This window comes from Ciconia boyciana, chromosome 10, assembly GCF_034638445.1.
Source record: "Ciconia boyciana chromosome 10, ASM3463844v1, whole genome shotgun sequence".
Classification (NCBI taxonomy): domain Eukaryota; kingdom Metazoa; phylum Chordata; class Aves; order Ciconiiformes; family Ciconiidae; genus Ciconia; species Ciconia boyciana.
The window spans coordinates 33,471,827-33,490,869 of record NC_132943.1 but is presented as its reverse complement, the minus strand read 5'-3'; the positions used below and the strand labels follow the sequence as shown (position 1 = coordinate 33,490,869).

The following is a 19,043-nucleotide window of genomic DNA, read 5'->3' as shown; positions in this document are numbered from 1 at the left end:
CTGTTTTGGTTTCTCTACAGTAGGAACAATAGTACTTTTATATTCCATTGTACTCCTATCAGTTCTAAGATACAGAACAATAAATCAGTTTGGAATCTGGATTCTTTAAAGTGTTTGACTGACTGACCTGAATCGGACTTCAGGGTCAGTTCTCTAAGGTACTTGCACTGATAGCTCAGAGATTGAGTCTAGGTTCTAGGTATATGCCTTTAAAGGTTATCTTCAGCTCACCTTTATTGCTTTCTGGATGTTAACACAGGAGTCCTGTATTGTCTGCAATAACTTGTTAAAGCGTCCCATCTCTTGGACAAGCACAGTATTCATGCTTTGAGTATAAGTGGTTGGATATCGTCTCATTGCTGCTTCAATGTCAAAATTTGGAGGAAGTTTGCTCAGGATGTCACCTGTGACTTCATGAACAACTTCATCAGTGGATTTTGCACCACCACCATATGCCCGAGACTAGAGAGAGCCAAAAATTTGGATTTATTTTGAGAAAAAGAAAGAGGACTTAGGAGAGTGAATAGTTAAAATGCAGGAAAATAGAGCTGTTATAAAGGCATTGTTTAAAAGATCATTACAGTTCCAACACTCTTCCGCTGTGATTGAAATTAATTTGTTTCAGAATTTCACAGAATCACAGAATCATATAGGTTGGAAAAGGCCTTTAAGATCATCGAGTCCAACCGTAAACCTAACACACCCAAGATCACCACTACACCATGTCCCTAAGCACCTCATCCAAAGGTCTTTTAAATACTTCCAGGGATGGTGACTCCACCACTTCACTAGGAAGCCCCTTCCAAGGCTTGATAACCCTTTCAGCGAAGTAAAATTCCCTAATATCCAGTCTAAACCTCCCCTGGCGCAACTTGAGGCCATCTCCTCTCGTCCTATCACTTGTTACCTGGGAGAAGAGACCGACCCCCACCTCTCTACAACCTCCTTTCAGGTAGTTGTAGAGAGCAAGAAGGTCTCCCTTCAGCCTCCTTTTCTCCAGGCTAAACAACCCCAGTTCCCTCAGCCGCTCCTCATAACACTTGTGCTCCAGACCCTTCACCAGCTTCGTTGCCCTTCTTCGGACACGCTCCAGCACCTCAACGTCTCTCTTGTAGTGGGGGGCCCAAAACTTTCCTATATTATTGCAATCAGTTATTAGCTTAGAACTAACAAAATCTGGTTTCCTACAGATTTGTGTCCTTCTCATTACTTTGCTGAAATCCTGCTTCCGCTGTAAACCAATCTTTCTCCCTCCCATCTCTGATGTACCCACCTGCACCGCTGGCTGGCCAGGTGCTGTGAAACGGCACAGAGCAGTGCCAAGTTCTGTCTCGCTGTCCCTCCCATGTCCCTCTTGCTCTCTATATTCAGCTCTTCATTTTCCTCATGAAGCTTACAGGAACTATAGTATCCCTAGATTGTACCTGGCTTACAAACGGGACTGAAACTGGCCAAGAAGTTGAAAACTGTTAAAAGCTGGGTGGAGTAGAAGAGACTGTACTGTACTGATCATTCATACAAACTGACTGTACCATCAGAGAAGCTATGTTTCCTTAGGAAGACAGTCAGGAAAAATACAAAACCAAAAAAGCCTTAAGTGGAACAGTAATTTCACCAGAATGGAGATACAACACAATAAGGTGCAGTAAAAACAAAAAAAAAAATCCGAACATACTAATGTGGAGATAGAGTAGAAAGTTACGGTAAGATGGCGTGTGACTTTTACTCTTTACACACCTGTGTAAGAAGAATGTTATCAAATAACAGTTGCGTTTCTGACTCATCCTTGGTAATATCAGCATTTGCGTTCATTCCAAATATCTCTGGGGAAGGATTCAGTGGAAGTGTCTTTGTATATTCAATATAGCTTTGGTACTGAAAAAAAAGAAAAAAAAGACTTAAAAGGAGATGCAGAAACAGCCAAACAGCCTATGACAGGCTGCAAGCTGTGTCTCAAAACCATTACAAACTTTCATAGTGTAATGAATACAGTGTGTAAACTAAGAAACAAAAGGAAATACAGGGGCTGACTGTGCCTCACAAATTCGTTTGGTCCAGCCTCTTCCCCTGAAATCAGGATTGGCTTTGCTTAAATAATTTCTGACAACATTTCTGACAGCTGTTGGAAATTCTTACAAAATAAGATACGTAGTGCAAAGGGCTGCAGCCCACTGGGCCCACTGCTTGCCAAGTGTCTGAAGGCATTTTGCTGATGTATAACATAAATCTCCTGTGTGATAAATTAAGCTGATTACTGTGTCCTTTCTACCTCCAGCAGATACAATCAACTAATTCTCTTACGCCTATTTTATAATGCTTTTAACTTCAGCAGGCTGTGTTTCCCCCTTATTGTCCCCTAAGTGTGCTGACTCACACACAGCAAAGTTAATTTAGTTGGTAGTAGTTGGGGTGGGTTTTTTTACATCCTTTCCGTTTCTTAGAAGTCACTGAAACAAATCCTAATAGAATGTGAGATGAAACCACAAAAGTGAGCAGTGACAGCAGTAAGCACAGAGGCACATATCAATGTCAGTAAAGATAGATCTAATTAAAAAAAAAAAAAAGCTGTTGGTAATTCTGTTGTTCTGGGATACTTACATCTCCTTCGGGAGGAGCAAAATAAAGGCCACTTGAATCAAATTTATAATCTACATTTGTAATGATTTCCGAGGAAAAGAACATGTTTAGAACACTATGGAGCGTACGCCGATCCCAGTCATCAGTGACTCTGCCACCATAATTACATTCTCCAGTCATATAGCGAAGAGCATCATATGGCACCTCCTGAAAAAAAACAAGACAATGATCTGAACTGCAGCCTAGCACTTCTCTGGACAGCCATATTGGTATCATTGTAATTTATTTGGAATTCATCCAGAATTCTCACTGGAAAGTTTAAAAGCTGTTATTTACTTCTGCTCGTTCATGCTTGTACCATTGATCTCCTGATCTTCAAATACTTTAATAATCATCCATCAAGTCACCCAGCATTGCTTCTTTTGAAGAATAATAGCACCAAAAATTTCCATAGTAATGCAGCTGGAACTCCCTGAGTACAAGTTTATGGAAAACTTTTCCAAAATTATCTATACTTGTTTGGCTATACATACTAAAATAAATGTATGCTGTCACAGGGCCATAGCTGTGCTCATAAATTTTATTTTTTTTTTTAGAAAATAAAATCAAACAGGCTTAAAGTCTTGAGGTTGGGAGAAGCTGGACTCCTCTTAGGTGCATAAAAGGAACAAGTTATGAGTGATAAGAGATAAATTATTTACAGGAAGTCAGGGCAAGAGCGGGTGATATGCTGAGAACTGGGATAAAGCAAACCAGTTGAAACAAGTACCAAGAAATCTGTTTACTACATACAGATTATTATCTTCCAGGGAAAAAAATGCTTCCCTCCCTGCTAGGGACTACATGTGCTCAGAAGTTTTGGTCATATAGTGGGGAAGACATCCCTCTCAGACCCCCCCTTCACTCTCCTGCAGGAAAAGAAACACACACCTTCATGAAGTTGCTTTCTCATGCTGAATCACAATTTACCTATTAACCACATTGATAACCAAAACCACGCCAGGCTCACAGCGGTTTGAAAATAACATCCCCTTCCTGCCCCCAGCCATAACTATTAACAGATTCTGGCTACAGTGGGTTGCTTAGGAAGCTGGAACATAAAGAAGTGTCATGTATTGCTAGCAAATTCCAGAGAGCTTCTATGAAACACTGCCTAGGCTCTGCAAACAGGGAAGGAAACATCATCTGCCAAATTTACACAAATAGATCAAGGTTGTTAGTAATCTGCAACAGTCCAGGGTCTGGTATTATCCCTATCATTGACTAAATCACAGTTAGCAATTAAATGTTTTAGTACGATATTTTACAGCTTGTAGTGACATCGTCAAGAGCTGAATAGACAGCTCCTGCCTAGAGACAGGATAAGATTACAATGAATAAGGCAACTATATGGAACAAACACTGCTCTATTTTGCATAGCAGAACTTCTAAATTGTAATTTGAAAGTTTCGCACATTAGCTATATACTGATCGTGGTACACTAACCACTGAAAATGAATGTGGTTAGCACTATTGCAAGTAGACCTTGGTGCCTAATTCACTGCCCCCACTAAACTATTGCCGTGGCAGCACTCAGCCTGCATTGGTACATGCACTAACAGTCCTAGAAAGCACAAGCAAGGACCAGTGACCACTGTAAGAGGTTTCTGTACCTCGTACTGATCAAGGAAGATATGCAGCTGCTGCACACTGATGCGCAGGTCAGTCTCATTGAACTCGTACGGAATGTTCCAACCCAACGGCCCAAAATTCCGCCTTTCTTGCACCAGCGCGTGGAAGAAGCAGAGGCCATACAGCAATGTCTTGAACTCAGCCTTAAAACCAAATGCAACACCATTAATAATTCATGGCTCGTTTAAACGGTTTCAGTTTTTCTCACATCCTGCACAGCAGTGCTGTCTGAGTCACTCAAAACCCAGCATCTCCTGCTCTGGTAACATACTGTTTATGAGTCAGGGGTAGCTTTTTCTTGATATACAAAGGCCTTCAGCAGGAAGTCATCAAACTGTCATAAGCATCAGTTCTACATAGTCTCTTAAACCAGTGGAACCCTCAAAGCAATTTCATTTTTAAAGCTATATATCCATCTACATGTACAAATAAAAAAAATATATACATGACACATACAACTATGTGTATGAGAACATGTACCTATGAATTTTTTTTACACCACTATATTATAAAACATTGTTCACACAATATTTGTGGGGTTTTTTCCTCATTATCAAGATAGATTTCAGGCCTTTAAAGAAAAGCTTCAGGTAGGAACTTTTGTTTTGTTTTTCAGTTGAGACCATTTAGCAAAGTATATGACCTCATTTAGAAGAACTACATTAATTACAGAAAAATAATGTAAAATAATGTAAAATATGTTTGCAAACAGACATCTAATTATGAAAACAGTGGTTAACATTTTTTTCCAGTCTTTTTTTTTTTAAACTCGAGAGCTGTATTATTAATGCCACACCACAAAATCTCAGTTGAAGAAGTAGGAGATGAGCAATAAAATAAAAATTAAATTTACTTCACTATTGCCAGTAATCAAAACTGATTTCATTGCAGTGGAAGACAATTACTTAATTTGGGAGGTTTTTTTCCCCCCAGAGCATACATACACAGTTGTTAGGGTCTGCTTTAACTGATTTACAAAGTTACAATACAACATTACTAACAGATTTTCTGCAGCTGTTGAAAAAGTCAGGATCAGATATTGGATCCATCAGGTACGAACGAATTATATTGGCCCGTAAACCTTTTGGTGCTTCGTTAGTCATCTTCACTCCGTTCTGAAGTACAGACACTGGGAACGTGGCAGATGGGTAACTGGTGAGCCAAATTCGGAAATCTGGATGTGTTGTATCAGGGTTTAGCTCCTACAATAAACACATACAAAAACAGGCAATTGGAAGACACAATAGATTAATATACACCTCAAGTGTTATTATTAAAGCAATTTTTTTTTTTAAGTGGGAAAATACACAAGTCCAAAGTTTAATTTCTTAGATGCTTATATGTGATTATAGTGAAACTCACAGTTATGAATGACAACTTCCGTTCTATGACTGGTGTATTTTTATTCAAGACTTCAGGGTTTTGAACTAAAATTTGTCCTCCCTGTGCATGTTTGTGGAATATATGAACAAAACCAAGTGCAGGCTCTGTACCACAAGAGCAATGGAATGTATACTTTGCCCATTTACTGCATTTACTGTCATACAGCTGTTCTGGGAAGGGCTATAGTAATAATATGTATACATCAGAAACGTGTTAAGTTTATTAAGGGCAGGGGAAAAGAAAGAAATATACACTGGTACCTCTTTGGAAACCTATAGCTGTTCAAGGGTAAAATTCCTTAGCATACTGCTTTTCTGCAGCAATAGACATATGATGAAAGCTCTTGGCCTGAAGAGACTGTTGTAGCAGCAGGGATTTACCATTCAAGGAATGGGCCAGACCCACCATGTTTGTGAGCACTTTCTATTCCAGCAGGCAGAAGAAAAAAGAATTTATATGTGATGATTACCCTTATATACTGTGAATCATCATGAAGTATGCTAAGCTGGCTTTTCAGTCACCTGTATGGATCAGACATGCCTTCAAAAGTATTTATAAGAAGATGATAATACTTATTTTTACCTCACAGACTCTTTCCAGTACTGGCATCCATGAACTTGCTAGATGGCAGTTTTGCAGAACTACCCATGTTCCTTCCTTTACTGCCTTCTCTATCATTTTCATGGCTATCGGGCCTTGGCCTTGACCAAGTGACAGAGAACTAAGCTTTGTACCACCGTATCCCTGCATATAGAAAGCATATTATAAGAAAGAACATTGCATAAATACACTAAACCTTCTGGTATGAGAATTCCCATCTATATGTATTCTTGAAATATTTAATGTACAGTATATTTTAAAATACTGTTTAAATCTTTTTTTTATGTCATTCCAGTTGACTAAAACCTCTTATCTATCTTCCAGTGAAAAGCTCCAACTACACATCCATTTAATCGAGAACTGTAAAATTCTGATAGTTTCAAAATACTCCTGAAAACAGTATGCTTTTTAAGAATGTAGACAACCTGCTATAAAATGCAGGATACATTTGCAGCTTGCTGGTTAGAGACTTGAAGTATATCTGTTTTTCTCAACAGCACAGATTTCTGACAGAATAATAGTCAGGAAGTGCAAGAAATACATCTTACCGAAAAACAGCGACTTTCTAGTATTATAACAGTATTCTTCTACATAAGAACTGATTTCGGCTGTTGGGAATTTTTTGCTTTAAATGCCATAATAATGACAGTCAAAGACAACAAAAATCCATATTTGAATTCTGAGGTGTAAATGCCACCCAAGATCCTAAGGTCCTATATTACTACAGTGTTTTTTAATTAAGTAAGATATTATACATAATGCTGATTAGTAAAAACTTACCATTTGCAGATAAGATTCCTTACAATGAATGTTTAAACCATTATGGTTTTGTTCCATTTTCCATTTGAGATTACACAAACTAATTAGTTAAATAGATCACGACATCACAACATTATAAAATATGCCAAAAATACTTAACATATGATTTCTTATAAACAACAGACAAATTATTCATTCCTAAAAACAATCCACTTGCATTATTAGTGCTTTGTGTTAAAGAGAACCATGAGATCAATTTTAACATGTTTTTGGGCAGTTAAAAACAGTTTTTTGAGCTTTGGCATTTCAACTTCTACTTAAATAAAGTTCCTTGCTTCATACAAACATACCTGCGTGCGCGCACACACACACACACACAAGCATCAACTATATTAAAAAAGTCTCGAGACACTAAAATACCTGATCATCAGCAAACTTAAGAAGGGCTGCCATGGGGTCGGCACCAGGAGAAAGTATAAATATCAGTGGTGCACAAGAATGACTATCAGAAAATGCTTTTGACAAATCAAATGGAGGTGGCTCAATAAATGGACGGCCCAGGTTGTGAATGATAAATTCCTGCACTGTTGGTATTATCTAAAAAAAAAAAAAAAAAGGAAAAATAGAATTAAAGTGTCCTATTTCTGTGTAAGCATTAACACATATTACTCTAAACATTTTCATATAAATTTCAAGGACAGTATTCCTGCATATAAAATTAGATACAAGTACAGTCCCAGAGGAATCAATGATTTAGCATGTGTAAATCTAGGCAAAAAAGATGCTCTAAGAGGGCTGAAATTGGAAGTCCTATGCAAATGATCCTTAATCTCATTTCTGTCACCACATCTGGACAGACTAATGTGCTGGTATAGGAAGCCTGATTTTTTTCTGCACTTACTCCATCTGTATTATGGAGAGGATTTCAATTTTCAAGTCTCATAATGCAACACCTTTCAAAGGTGTTAAGATCTTGGCTTAGAAAACTGCTTGTCTTGTACACACTGGTGTTTAAACTTCCTACTGAAGTTAACTGGGCTCTGTACCAAAATGAGAGACAATTTATAAGATGACAGCTTAATGCTTTGATCCTGTAAACCCTTACAGATACAATTATTTTAAATATCACCAGTCATTCTATCTCTGGACACACTCTAGAATATTTTACAATAACCACCTCCCCTTTAAAGAAATGCAACAGTATTTGCAAAGATGATACTAAGATTTCATCTCTGACCATGAAAATTCAAGAAACGCTAAAGGTTTCAAATAGCAATGTTAATTCAACCACTTTGGTCACAACCAGCATAACATTTTAAAAAATTTTATATGTAAAATTGTTGTATTCTTAACTAGAGTTTTTAACTTGCATTATTGACATTTCAATTATAAAATTTATAGTTTTCATACTGTATTAGCATAGGTGCTTTCAGTTAATAAATATATAGTGTGACTGAGTACACAGAATGTGACACAGGGGAAAAAGCTTCATTTCTCTTGATTGTCCTGCTCAAACTCACTTGTGTTTTTACTTAAATACCCTGCTTTACAGGTGCAATGTGTCACCAATTAGTATAATGCCTTAAATTTGAGAGCAGGAGGGAGGCTCTGGGCTATACTAATTGCAGTCTTTATAGATGGAGATGCTCTTGAAAGAGCTTGGTTTGGCTTCTAAGCTCTTGAGTGAATTTAAGGATATGTATGAATATGAGAACCGTTTAAAAACCTTCACAAACTGGCCTTTTATGGAGAACTGCAAGTGCACTCCAGAGAATGTAAGTCTGAAAATGGATGTTTTGACTATGCCTTATTTTTTATATATTGTGCCTGAATGTGAAGTCATTGTTAAGTATATTCATGTTCAAGAAGAGTTGTGAGCTTCCACTAAGCCTGAAGATGATGAAAAGTTGAATACTTGAACTTTCCTCTGTTCCCTGCTCAGAAATACTGTGGTAGGATGATGGGCTTCTGCATGTTCAGTTCACTAGTCTAGCTACAGAATTGCATAGAGTTACTTTTCTTGTTTTCATTTTTTTTATTCTTGTAACTTGAAAGTTAATTTCTTGTATTGTGCAGTCTTTCTGATTGCAAATTTTCATCCATAAAAAAGAAGCCTACATTAGAAGAAACAAGTACATATCCAGCAGGAAAGATGAAGTAGCAGAATGATCACTACTTAAAATTCAGAAATTGAAATTATTTAAATTTTAGAAAACTTAGTGTTTATGTCCCTGCAGGCTTTGACTTGAGCATTTAAAAAAAAAAAATCCACCTGACTTCTACTTTGGCACACACATGAAACTTCCAGGCTGGATCTCAGATGAGTCACACTGCAAGAGTTATCTGAGAAGGTGTGAATTTTGATAACTGAAACAAACTTACTTAATTTTTAGTGTTCTGACCAGATGTGATTCTAAAGTGACAAGAAAACATAGAAATTAAAGATGTAATATTTTACTCACATAATTTATATTTAAAGGTTTTCTATGTCCATGGTCTTATGCTATGTTTTTTCTCTGAAAATATTCTTTAAAGTCCTGGCTATGGCAGATCTCATGCACTGCTACTGAAATGCCTGTGTAGCATGGCATCTACTACATGTTATCTGGTAGAACAAAGCTACTCCGGTAGCCTGCAGAAATCCCTTCACTACTTGTAGCCTATTCCTTGTTCCTTTACTAGTTACTTATTTACCTGCTTGCAGTCCTCACACTTAAAATTTATTTTTCAGCCTGATCTGTGCTGATAGACATTGTGGGGAAAGGCATTATTTGCAAGCTCTCAGAAACAGTTTGCTGATGTGAACATGAGCAGTGTGTTGGATGAGGCTCTAAACTTCTAAACTGTCACCTGCAGATGGCAAAGGCGGGCTTTGTCCACTGTCCAAATGCAAATGAACCAGATGTGGCAAAATGTTTCTTTTGCTTGATAGAACTGGAGGGCTGGGAACCAAATGATGACCCATGGTAAGCACAGATGTAACAATGTTCTTGAAGTATTCCTCCAAACTTCTTTGACAACATCCCCTTACTCATTATAAAATTACCAATTTCTCTGTAACGGTTCACAAAACTTAAGCCTACTGAAAGTTCATCTTACCCAGTAACCTTGAAATAGTTCAACTAGCTTTTATCTGAGATCCACTAAAATCTATTTCAATGTTTTCTGTATGATACTTTTTCTACTGATAGACAGTACAAGTACTGAAGAGACCTGTCTGTTCAGATTTCTTCATCTTGTGAAATGCAACTTTCATGGGTTTAATATCTGTTCTTATTCTGGGTTTATACTGCAGGGAGGAACACACCAAACGTCACAGCTGTGGCTTTTTATCCCTTACTAAGCACTTTGATGACCTGACAATGGAGGAGTACTACATGCTGGAGATGACACGGCTGAGAAACTTCCTCGTAAGTGTTAACCAAATAATCTTAATATAAGATTCAAAGCTAGAATGTAAACAAGAACTTCCATCTCTACGATTTCCAAGCATCAGCAAGGAGTGATTGTGTAAGGCTAGAACACGACTTATTCTGAAGTAATGATTTACGTGCATTATTGGCTAAGAAATCTGCACCTGAACACTTCCCAGTGCAGTCTACTGTCTAGCTTTTGAAGGAAAACCTGTTTCCTTTAGAAATGTCTTTCCAACAACTGAGTACAGCAGAAAAAAATATCTTGGGTGCAATAATCAATCAATCCAGGAAGCTCTACAATGAGCAAGCTCTACCTTTCCGAGGAGGGATGCACAACACACATGAAAAGACAAAATTTGACTAGATCAGTGCTTCACATGTCCAGTTTTACATGTAAATCCATCTAATCAAGCTTTCAAACTTTAAAGCCCATGACAAATGTCTTACAGTTATCCAGTTTTACTCCTCCCCACTTCTGGATTTCATGCATGCCATAGTGTTGACACATACAAAAGCACACAAAACTGAGGTGCTTCAACTAGTTGATCAAGATCAGCTGATCTTTGATATATGACCCCTAATCCTATGGATAGTAAGAATCAAGTGAACCAAGTTCCCTGATGAGGCACAGTAAAGGTTCTGCATCTTACTTCCTGGTGGGTTTGCACAAGTAAGGTCTTTGCCTTGGTGATAATGTTCCATATTGAAAATATACCTGGTGACTGTCAAGGTTAAGTATTTAAGTTCCCTGTACAACATAGGATCGCATGCTGCAGTGGGAGCAGTCTGATATCTTAAAAGGTGGACTAAGAGTGAGAAGGTGATGTTGTTACCTAACCTGAACAGTGTTCTAAGGTACAAAAGGTGTCTTGGCAATAATATTACTTTATTTCTAAGTACAGCATATAGAAAACTTGAAGCAGCAGCTTCAAGTGGGGACACTTTGTCCCCAAGAATACTGTCACCAATAGCTTGGAGGGCTACGCACTAGGCCTGATCCAGAGCATGCTGCCATCTTGAAGCACCAATATCCTAATGCATCCTGAGAATGGAGATCATGCCTCTTCACACAGAAGAAAATCAAACTGAATTCTCCCTCCCTGATGTAATGTAACATACAGCTAAACAATAGGTTCACAATTTACTTTAAAAGACAAAGTATACTAGACATAACCAAAAGGGCTCACTGAACTGAGCCCTACTGGCAAGGCTGATGGAGGAGTTTCTGAATCAAATGGGGGTATGCATATGAAATATCTGCCAAACTGCTCTGCACCACTCAGACAGCAGTAGACCATAGCCAAAGTAGACTTCTAAGCTAGAATTAGTGGCAGATCAGTGGGTTTTTGAGGATCTAAGTTTTGAATGTAGTTGAACCAGACAGTTAAATTGTTCAGTTGAAAGTCTCAATCTTTTGCTTTGCTTTAAGTGCAAAACTGGCAGAAGCATAATAAACTCTTTTGAAGAAGAAGTCGCCGCAACTAGGCAGCGTCTTGTGGATAACTTTGTCTCCAAGCATCAGTATACACCACCGCCACCAGTGCCTCTCCATGCTGATCCATCTGCCCAACATTCTGAAAGCTCACCCTGCCGGTCAAAAAAAATCCAGGAGAAGTGAAGTGTAAAGTCTGACACTCAAAGTTTCTCCTCTTTATATGGTACAAGCATTCATGTTTTTATCTGAGTACTAATATAAAGCTAAACAGTTGTGTGAGGAAGTGTAGAGAATTCCTTTCATAGGCTCTCTGGAACAGAGGTCATAACTGTTTATGCTAACTCCTATCTTTCACAATGTGCTCTGTCATTATGGCTGGGTGTGGACTAATAGTAGTCCCACTAACCTGTGAAAATATGAAAAATGTCTAAGCAAATACTTATATTCTGGTTTTTAGTAGGTTGACTTTTTTGGAATAAAGATTCACAACTGTGAGCACCTATTGTGATCTGTGCCACATTCAAGCTTTACAGGTAGACAGACTCAAATCAGAACAGTTCTGCTTAAAAACTCTTTCCATAGAACAAAATGGACCTGTGTGTCTGCAATAATTACTACCTTTAAGCACCTACAACATCTACACTCCTGCTTACCGTTAAATTATCTTCCTAGATCAGACAAAATTTACCATAGATAGTGACATCCATCAAAAAAGTTACATAAGCAAAAATAGCAGGTGTACTGAAAAAGGAAAGTCACAAGATTTGTAAGACGGTCTCAAGGAGGAAGAGCTCTGGGGATTTTGGTGTGTACACTGAAACTTAACAAAAGCTAAAGGCCTACCCTTCTGTTTTAAAAAGATTTTTTAATTACAATTTCAAACTTGCTGTTTTTTTGAAATCTTGTTAATTCCTATTTTTCTTTGATAGACTGTTGTAGAATGGTTGTAGATAACACAGTTGAAATGCATACTTGCAAATACTTTTGATTTCTAAGATGGACAGACCTTTTTGAATAAGGTGAAAGTTTCATACATACTTTGTCAGGTCTCAGGCAGCGAATAATAAGCATCCTTTGGAACTCCCCCAACTTGTCTTTCCACTCTGCAGGAAAATCCTCATGCTGGGGATCCTGAAAACATATGTATTTCAACATTCTTTAAAGCATTTGTGAATTACCTATAGTGAGAGTAAAATATCTTTTAACTTGACACATCGATCCATGATGTATTTTTTCTTAATCTACAGAAATAGGGTGAACATGCTTAAAGCTTTTAAAAAAACCAAACTTTAAATATATATTTATCTAAGAAGCTTCTCTTGTAGCAGAGAAGTTATAGTATTTCTTTAAGTGTTTAAAAGATGATAACCCAAAGTTCCCTTCTAGAAAGTGGAGAAGGAATGAAGTGGAGGAAACCTGAAAATGCACTTTACCTCCCTCTTTGTTAGAACTGAATTATGGTGTCAGTCTTCAATATTACAGTGATATTACGACGATAACCATATAATCAATGACAATCACATTACAGTATTACATGATAACTACAAGTTAGGTTGCATCTGAATGCAGAAAATGAGTGCAGGAAAAGAAGAATTGGAAAATTAAGTCAAACAATGCACCAGAGAACTTAGTTTGTAAATGGTCTATGAATAATCCAGCTGTTATGTTGTTATTGCAGGTATCAGATTGGGAACAGCAGTTGTTGTGTGGCATGTTAACTTCTTATTAGACTGAAGTACAGTGCCAGCTAGGTATGCCTTTCTGGAAACTGGTATTACAGCTCTGCTGGTGAGCCTCTTAGGCTTGCCTGTAGAGGGTTGGGCACAGAGGTATGCAGACAGACCTGCACAAACTGCATTCTGAGCAACTTTAACAAATCACAATGGAGCTCACATTCTGCTAAGGATCTGGAGCCTGGCTCCCTCCTTCCCCAACTTCTAGGCACTTAGTTTCAGATCAGAATCCAGAATGCTGCATTATTTTTATATTAATATATGAGGGAAAATAGGTACCTCAGAATGACATCTACAACAGCTGTTGAAGAGTTTAGCTAAAAATTTGCAAGCCTAGTAGAAAACTGAGTGAATTAGGAAACACTGAGGAGTGAAGGTTGCACTGAAGACTCCATTGAGGTGTGCCACTGTGCTGAAAACTCTTCACTTCTCCATGAGAAGAGATGCATCAGTAGCTTAGAGATTAAGTCAGCCAGCTAGAGGACAACAAAGTTTCAGTCCCTACTCCAAGATATACAATATAAATTTAGATAAAATACATGGAATCCTTGAATTGGGGAGTTTAAGTCAGGTCTCCCCTACTTTTGGAAGCAACCTGATCTACAACAGTAGGAGGAGAAAAGTGCATCTCAAACTCCTTTGAAAAACATTCATATTCAGTGTATGGTTGCTGATGACAGTGGCTCAAGCAACACTGATTTTGTGCCCTCTCTCTTTAACACACATGCATGAAACTGCCCGTTATTTAAATTTGTGTATCAGTAACAAGACAGTAGGAAAAGCTGGTTGCATATTACTGGTGATAAAAAAAAAAGCTATCAAAAAGGAATCTTCCCCAAGACCCATTAACTAGCATTTTTGGAAGTTCCAGTATTAAAGCTAGATAGGTAATGAAAATGTTTTCACATAACAAGTAAAAGGTACAGCAATTCTCTTATATCAGGACAGTGATAGATAATGCCATTCCTTTTCATCTAGCACTCAAGGTTCAGTAACTGAATGTTCCTGGCTTCAGTGTTACTGTTTATTAGATTCTTTATCAGTTAACTGATGACCTGAGTCTATAGATCTCATTTTATTGAATGCCACTTAAATGATGAAATTTCTATTTATTTCAGTTTGGCTGTGTGAATGCACACATAGCTATGACACACATCTTGAATCTTTACTTCTGAAAGTCATGACCTTTAATTTATATTTGGCATTGCTTTAAAAAGCTATAATCCCAAAGTGCTTAACTAAGTAGTCCCCTCCCTCAATCTCTTTTTCAAATGCCATCATTTTTCTGTTCATTTTCCAAGTGACTATTTCCCAAAGAAGAACTAAAGCTCTCAACTTGCTGTATCTTTTTGTAAATGCCCAAGGAAAGCATTATCTCTGCTATTTGCCTGTTTTCTGTAATCTGGACAACTGAAGGAGCTGCAGCTGCTTAGTTTCTTTAATGTCTCTCATTGTACACTTATGAGCATTTCCAACCAAAAATCTGTTATTTTCCTCTCTGCATACTTTAAGCCCATTTTTAAAATAGAAAGAATTTCTAAATCTTTGACATTTACAATTAATAAAACACACAGTTAATCATTTTGAAATGGGTGTAAGAAGTTCTGGGTCACTTGACTGAATATTGGTGATAAATTTTCATCATTTAAGTTAACAGTGAGAAAAGTGGTTCAATGGACTAGCACAAATGGACAGTATTATCTGAACATGCAAGTCGTTATGGTGCAAGTAGGAAAGAAGGATAACTTATGATAATTTGTTCAGGATGTATGTGTATGATGAGCACTTTGCATATCAAGAAGCAGAAGGAGGGATTATGATAAAATTTAAAAAAGGATTTAATAGTAAAGATGAAGCAAGTACCCAAATGTGGAGTAAAATTCATCTGAAGAGCTTATATTTTTTAAGGAAACAGTAATGAAGTTAGATAAAGACAAAGTAAGTTATTAATGCATATATCAGGTCACTGGGAGAAGAGGGAATCACAGGTCTCCTGAATCCCATTCTAATTTCTCTACATGGCAATAATTGGTTTTTTACACTTATCCAGGAAATCAGCATGCTACATAATAGCATGAAAAGGCATCCCCAAAGCATGGTAAACAAATGTATAGACTGACAAGGGACAGTGGTTGCTTTAAGTTTAGCAAATTTCACTATCACCTTAGTACTCCAGGTTTTGTTGCCTTTTTTCCATCAAATTCAATTCAAATCATGACTTGCTATTCAGAAGCCACCTGACAAATCGACAATAATCTACTACTACACACCATTTGCTTAAATATTTACATTCATATATGTAAGAACATACCATGTAAAATGACAGCACTTTCTTTTCCCTGAATAAATATTTTCAGTGTGTTAATTAGCTTATGAATGTAAGCAATCACAAATGTTAACATACCAAGCTGTCATATACCAATTTCCATCCATCCTTCAGTCGCGTAAAATCCTTACGAATGTTTGTGAAGCATGGCAAGTCTTCTAGTCGACAAATTTCATCCCAAGATTTTGGAGGAAGCCAGGTACATGGATTAGAAAAGGGATTGTCCAAACCTATGCCTCCAGTCAACAGAAATTTCCACTCATTCTCATTAATCTACAATGAAAAACACTGCTCTCAGGACTAACTAAATAAAATCTAATGGATTTAGTACATTATGTAGGAAATCAATACATTTATCTGAATTCTTGCATTAGTTGAAAAAGCTTCTATACAACTACTAAAAGCTTATTTCCAAAGTATTCAGTGTCTGGTTCAGTTAAACATGAATTTAAGGAATCAAAAAACATAAGATATGTAACAATTTAAAGATTCATCTGCATTCCTAAACTTGGGGAATGAACAATGTTAACTGATTAGGTTTTTAGACCCATTCTTCAAATCCCAAAATGCTGAAGGAAAAAAAAATATTGGTGATATCTCAGGGAACCATACATTTTGCAACCTTTTCCCATAATGCAAGTCTAAATACAAAAAAGAAATATCAACCTATTACGTGTCTCATTCCTTTCTCAATATTCCTTTATCTCAAAATTTCTTTGATGGCTTGAATTTGTAAATTGAAGTCCCTGTGAACAGGAGAACGGTGTGCCCTGATTATTACTATCAGCTCTTGAAAGAATTCACTTCTATGTATTCCCCGATATAAACATTTCAAAAGTTTCTAAAATTTTTAATGTTTCCATATTACACTGAAAGAAACAACTCTAAGCAACTATAAGTACTGTTTTGCAGATGATATTGTTAAAATGCGTGTATTTCCTTATGAATTTAAAAAATCCTGTAAAGAAATATTTTGTAAAGAATTACTAGAAATTAATAGAATTCAGTTGGTACACGTGTTTGATTTTGAGGATTTCTATGCAAAAATAAACACATTTAGCATGTTAAGTGAAAAAGATGAGTAGTTTATTAAATCAGTGGTTACAATTAATTTTTATATGCTCTTAGAACTCTGAATACATTACAGTAAAATTCTGCAAAGTGTTCACTGTAAGAATAACATAGGCTGGGCTTTGGTTTCAGTAATGTTTAGAAAAACTGTTATCATCTAGCTCAGTTTTGCCATACCTGTTTGTTGTATAGTTATTTTATTCTAGAGAACCTTTTTCAATACTTATAATTGCTTATTAAAACAAAAATAAAACACCAGAAAATTGAGGCTTAAGTAATACAATTATATATAAACTTATTTTTCTATTCTTATCCTGTATGTTCCTATTACTGATAGTTTGTATATGCAGTTTAATAAATATCATATGAAACCACAAATTATTTTTAATTACTGACCACTCTTTCATATTTGAGGAGATTCACAGTTACACAAAAAGAGAAGAGCAGCTTGTCCTTTTCAAAGAGGGAGCGACAGACATTGACATAAAGTGAGTAAGTAAAATGATCCTTGAGAATCTTCAACCTACAGGTGTCAGAAAAAGAACAACCTTCCATTAATATCACTCTGAAGAGTGTGCACTCTGGAAACCTATTGCAAACCATTTAGATCTTCTTTGTTCTAATAAACTCTCTGGTCAATTACCCCAAAGCACATACCATTTTGTGAGCAAAATAACATAAAAAACTTCTAAGTGCAATTACATCTTAGTAACACATGATTTTCAGAGGAAGTGAGAGGCCCCTTTTGGGAGGGGCAGAAAAGAACAGCAATTTTAAAATTAATTATGAATATAAATACCAGGGCCAAGATCAAAACAATCCATCTTTCAAGGTTATCTGAAATATGTTTTCCATTCTACAGAGTATTTTCCTTAATACACTATAATACAAATATATTTAAAACTCTGAGATTTATTAGCAATAATTTGCTTTAAATACAAAGCACACAGGCCATCTATTGTTTTATAAAGGTTTAAGTTTGAATACCTTGAACACCTAGTCAAAATAAGGAAAAGTCCATTTGGGTGGTTAGAAATGCAGTGTCTGAATTTGCACAACTACTTCAAATACTTCTTTAAAGGTAGTAACAAAGATGTGGAGAGCTGCTATGGCCTTCTTCCAAATACCTAGGTCACCAATCCCTTGGCAGGGAGCTACTCGGAGGGTATTCCTGCAGTTCAGACATGGTGATCATTCAGAAACCTAAGTGTGATCTATTATAATGGGAAAGTGGAAAGCTTTTGACAGAAGATCAAGACTGAGAGCAAGCTATGTTGTTTGATCTGTGTCTCCTTTTCAGTCTTGTGTTTCAATCTGTTTTTGTTTTCTTCCATTCAGCTAACAAGAAATAGACCATTTTTAATAATATTACTGTAATATATAAATGCTCCCGGTATTTTATTAGCGTTTTAAGTCCTTTCAAAATTACTGATTCCTCATCCGTTAAATGGATATACATATAATTTATACACAAAACACTGACACAAAGATGGCCATGGGACAAAATGTAAACTTTTTTCAAGTTACAGAAGTAATGTGGTTTGCATGAGAAAAGAATGATTAAAAAAAAATATCTCAGCACAGACCCTGTAATAAAAAATATCTGACTAGTGAAGATAGCCCAAGACAAATTATTAATTCACAGAGAATTTTCTGTGAGTCTGTCTTCCTTTGCCTTCACTGGGCAAAATTATCAAAATGGGCTTACACCAATCATTCCCTGGGAATGCACACTGTCAGCTGGGATTCAGGGCCTGTATCTGTATATTTCTGCTGACAGGTTCTGAATCAAAATGAGATTATTTCATTTCTTGCTTACTTTAATTTAGGCACACAGGGTTTTTTTGAGATATGAAAGCACAAGATTTAAAGTCAAAGAGCTAGGTTTATAGAACACATATTGGTAAAAGGCTACCTTGAATCTAGCTTCAAATATGATACCAAAATATTAAGCTCTGATTTAAATAATTAGTAGCAATATCTTTGATAAAACAGTTGTGCTAGACTTAGATCGCTCAGACCTTGACTAAATTCTAATGAAAAAATAACCTTCATAAGCAGTATGCCACTAA

At 36.6% G+C, this 19,043-nt stretch overlaps 2 protein-coding genes across 4 annotated transcripts in view; one reads left to right on the top strand and one right to left on the bottom strand.

The window, feature by feature from the left end:
- DNAH7 (dynein axonemal heavy chain 7) overlaps positions 1–19,043 on the bottom strand; it is a 115,259-nt gene that overhangs the window by 5,233 nt on the left and 90,983 nt on the right. The window contains exons 48-57 of the mRNA XM_072875282.1: positions 17,368–17,494; positions 15,979–16,173; positions 12,880–12,972; positions 7,411–7,587; positions 6,214–6,375; positions 5,250–5,450; positions 4,230–4,391; positions 2,599–2,784; positions 1,738–1,875; positions 232–462 (exon numbers count right to left, since the gene is read on the bottom strand). Coding sequence (XP_072731383.1) covers positions 232–462; positions 1,738–1,875; positions 2,599–2,784; positions 4,230–4,391; positions 5,250–5,450; positions 6,214–6,375; positions 7,411–7,587; positions 12,880–12,972; positions 15,979–16,173; positions 17,368–17,494 — 1,672 coding nt within the window. The remainder of the gene's footprint in view (positions 1–231; positions 463–1,737; positions 1,876–2,598; positions 2,785–4,229; positions 4,392–5,249; positions 5,451–6,213; positions 6,376–7,410; positions 7,588–12,879; positions 12,973–15,978; positions 16,174–17,367; positions 17,495–19,043) is intronic.
- LOC140657765 (baculoviral IAP repeat-containing protein 5.1-like) lies at positions 8,473–17,442 on the top strand. 3 transcript variants are annotated; one of them, XM_072875292.1, is made up of 5 exons: positions 8,473–8,765; positions 9,847–9,956; positions 10,286–10,400; positions 11,836–12,064; positions 17,386–17,442. In XM_072875292.1, exons 1-4 carry the CDS (start codon positions 8,628–8,630, stop codon positions 12,022–12,024), a joined length of 552 nt encoding a protein of 183 aa, XP_072731393.1. In that variant the 5' UTR covers positions 8,473–8,627; the 3' UTR covers positions 12,025–12,064; positions 17,386–17,442. The 3 variants fall into 3 exon arrangements, with proteins under 3 accessions (XP_072731393.1, XP_072731392.1, XP_072731394.1); XM_072875291.1 differs by lacking the exon at positions 17,386–17,442 and having other exon boundaries at positions 11,836–12,388; XM_072875293.1 differs by lacking the exons at positions 8,473–8,765; positions 17,386–17,442 and adding an exon at positions 9,144–9,341 and having other exon boundaries at positions 11,836–12,388.